At 46.2% G+C, this 1,209-nt stretch overlaps 1 protein-coding gene across 1 annotated transcript in view; it reads right to left on the reverse strand.

Moving 5' to 3' along the window:
* Window positions 1–264: 264 nt before the first annotated feature.
* Window positions 265–1,209, reverse strand: part of sim1b (SIM bHLH transcription factor 1b) — a gene marked incomplete at both ends in the record, with an annotated part of 8,244 nt that continues 7,299 nt past the window's right edge. Inside the window, one exon of the mRNA XM_079488423.1 lies at window positions 265–842. Coding sequence (XP_079344549.1) covers window positions 265–842 — 578 coding nt within the window. The remainder of the gene's footprint in view (window positions 843–1,209) is intronic.

The raw sequence follows: 1,209 nt of genomic DNA on the forward strand, positions 1-1,209 counted from the left end.
GACGTGCATGAGGTCAATCAGAAAATGACTCACGCTGAGGAACCTTCTAGTTTTTCTTTATTATTTTCACTGTGTAACATCTGTGATTTTTTATGAGGATTGTATTTAGATCTTCAATACTATAAAGAAATGTTGTTGCGCTGCATAAAAAGGCTTTATTTGTTCATGCTGAATATTAGTGACGTGTTTCAAGAGCTCATAGTGCAGCGGATATTAGATCCATCCATGAGTCCAGCGTTCAGAGTTTGTGTGTAGAAACAGCGGTCAGCTGCTGTGTGTGATGATAACTGATGTGCTGTTGTGTGTGTGTGTGCCGTTTGTTTGTAAGTTCACGTCGTAATGCGCTGGAAAACCTCTCAAACCTTCTGCTCTGCTCAACGCCTCCAGACCTCCTCCAGCGAGGGGACAGGCCGAACGTCCGTGCCCGCTGACGGCCTCTCTGTCCTGGCTGATATAGAGCAGTGGGCTGCCCTGAACGCCTGTGTGAGGTGAGACGGACGGTGGTCGCCGGTAGTCGTTCGTGGGGTGAGACAGTCTGTCCGAACCCGGGCTGCTCAGGCCGGAGAGAGACGCGGGACTCCCATCATTGTCGTCATGGGAACCTGTTACCAAGGCATCTCGACACAGGATGAGGGTCCCGGGCGTGCGGCGCACAGGGGAGAAGAGAACGGACGAGTAACCGCCCATCTCACTGTCCTCCACCTTAATCAAGTCCTGTTTGCCTCTAACGGCGGTCTCCTGTGGGCTGGAGTGAAATGGCCTGTTGTCATGGTAACTGTCTCCGGAATCTCCCGATGACCCTCCTCCTGGAGAACTGACCACATGCTCATCGTCCCAGTGAGCTGAGGGTGAGACACATTTCATTATAGAATCTTACAGGTGCACACGTGTGTGAATCATGACTCTCTCATGTTTATGTACATTACTTACAAATGTATTTTCATTTCTACTGAAGTACTGATAGCACAACAAAGACCTTGAGTGTCCTCAGAATAAACTGTTTGGTGTGGAGGTTGGGTGCTGAAGTTCATTTGAGATTTATTGTATGTGCATATATTTGTCTTTTGTTTGTTTGTTTTGGGTGGTTGCAAATAAAACACTCATTTTTCATCATCAAAAAATCTTTTTTTTCACCTAAAGTGTTATCCAGATTATAACTATCCCAACATTTCTGTTCATTTATATGAAATAAAATGTCTTCCTCCACAT

This window comes from Barbatula barbatula (assembly GCF_947034865.1).
Source record: "Barbatula barbatula genome assembly, contig: scaffold_188, whole genome shotgun sequence".
NCBI classification, from domain to species: domain Eukaryota; kingdom Metazoa; phylum Chordata; class Actinopteri; order Cypriniformes; family Nemacheilidae; genus Barbatula; species Barbatula barbatula.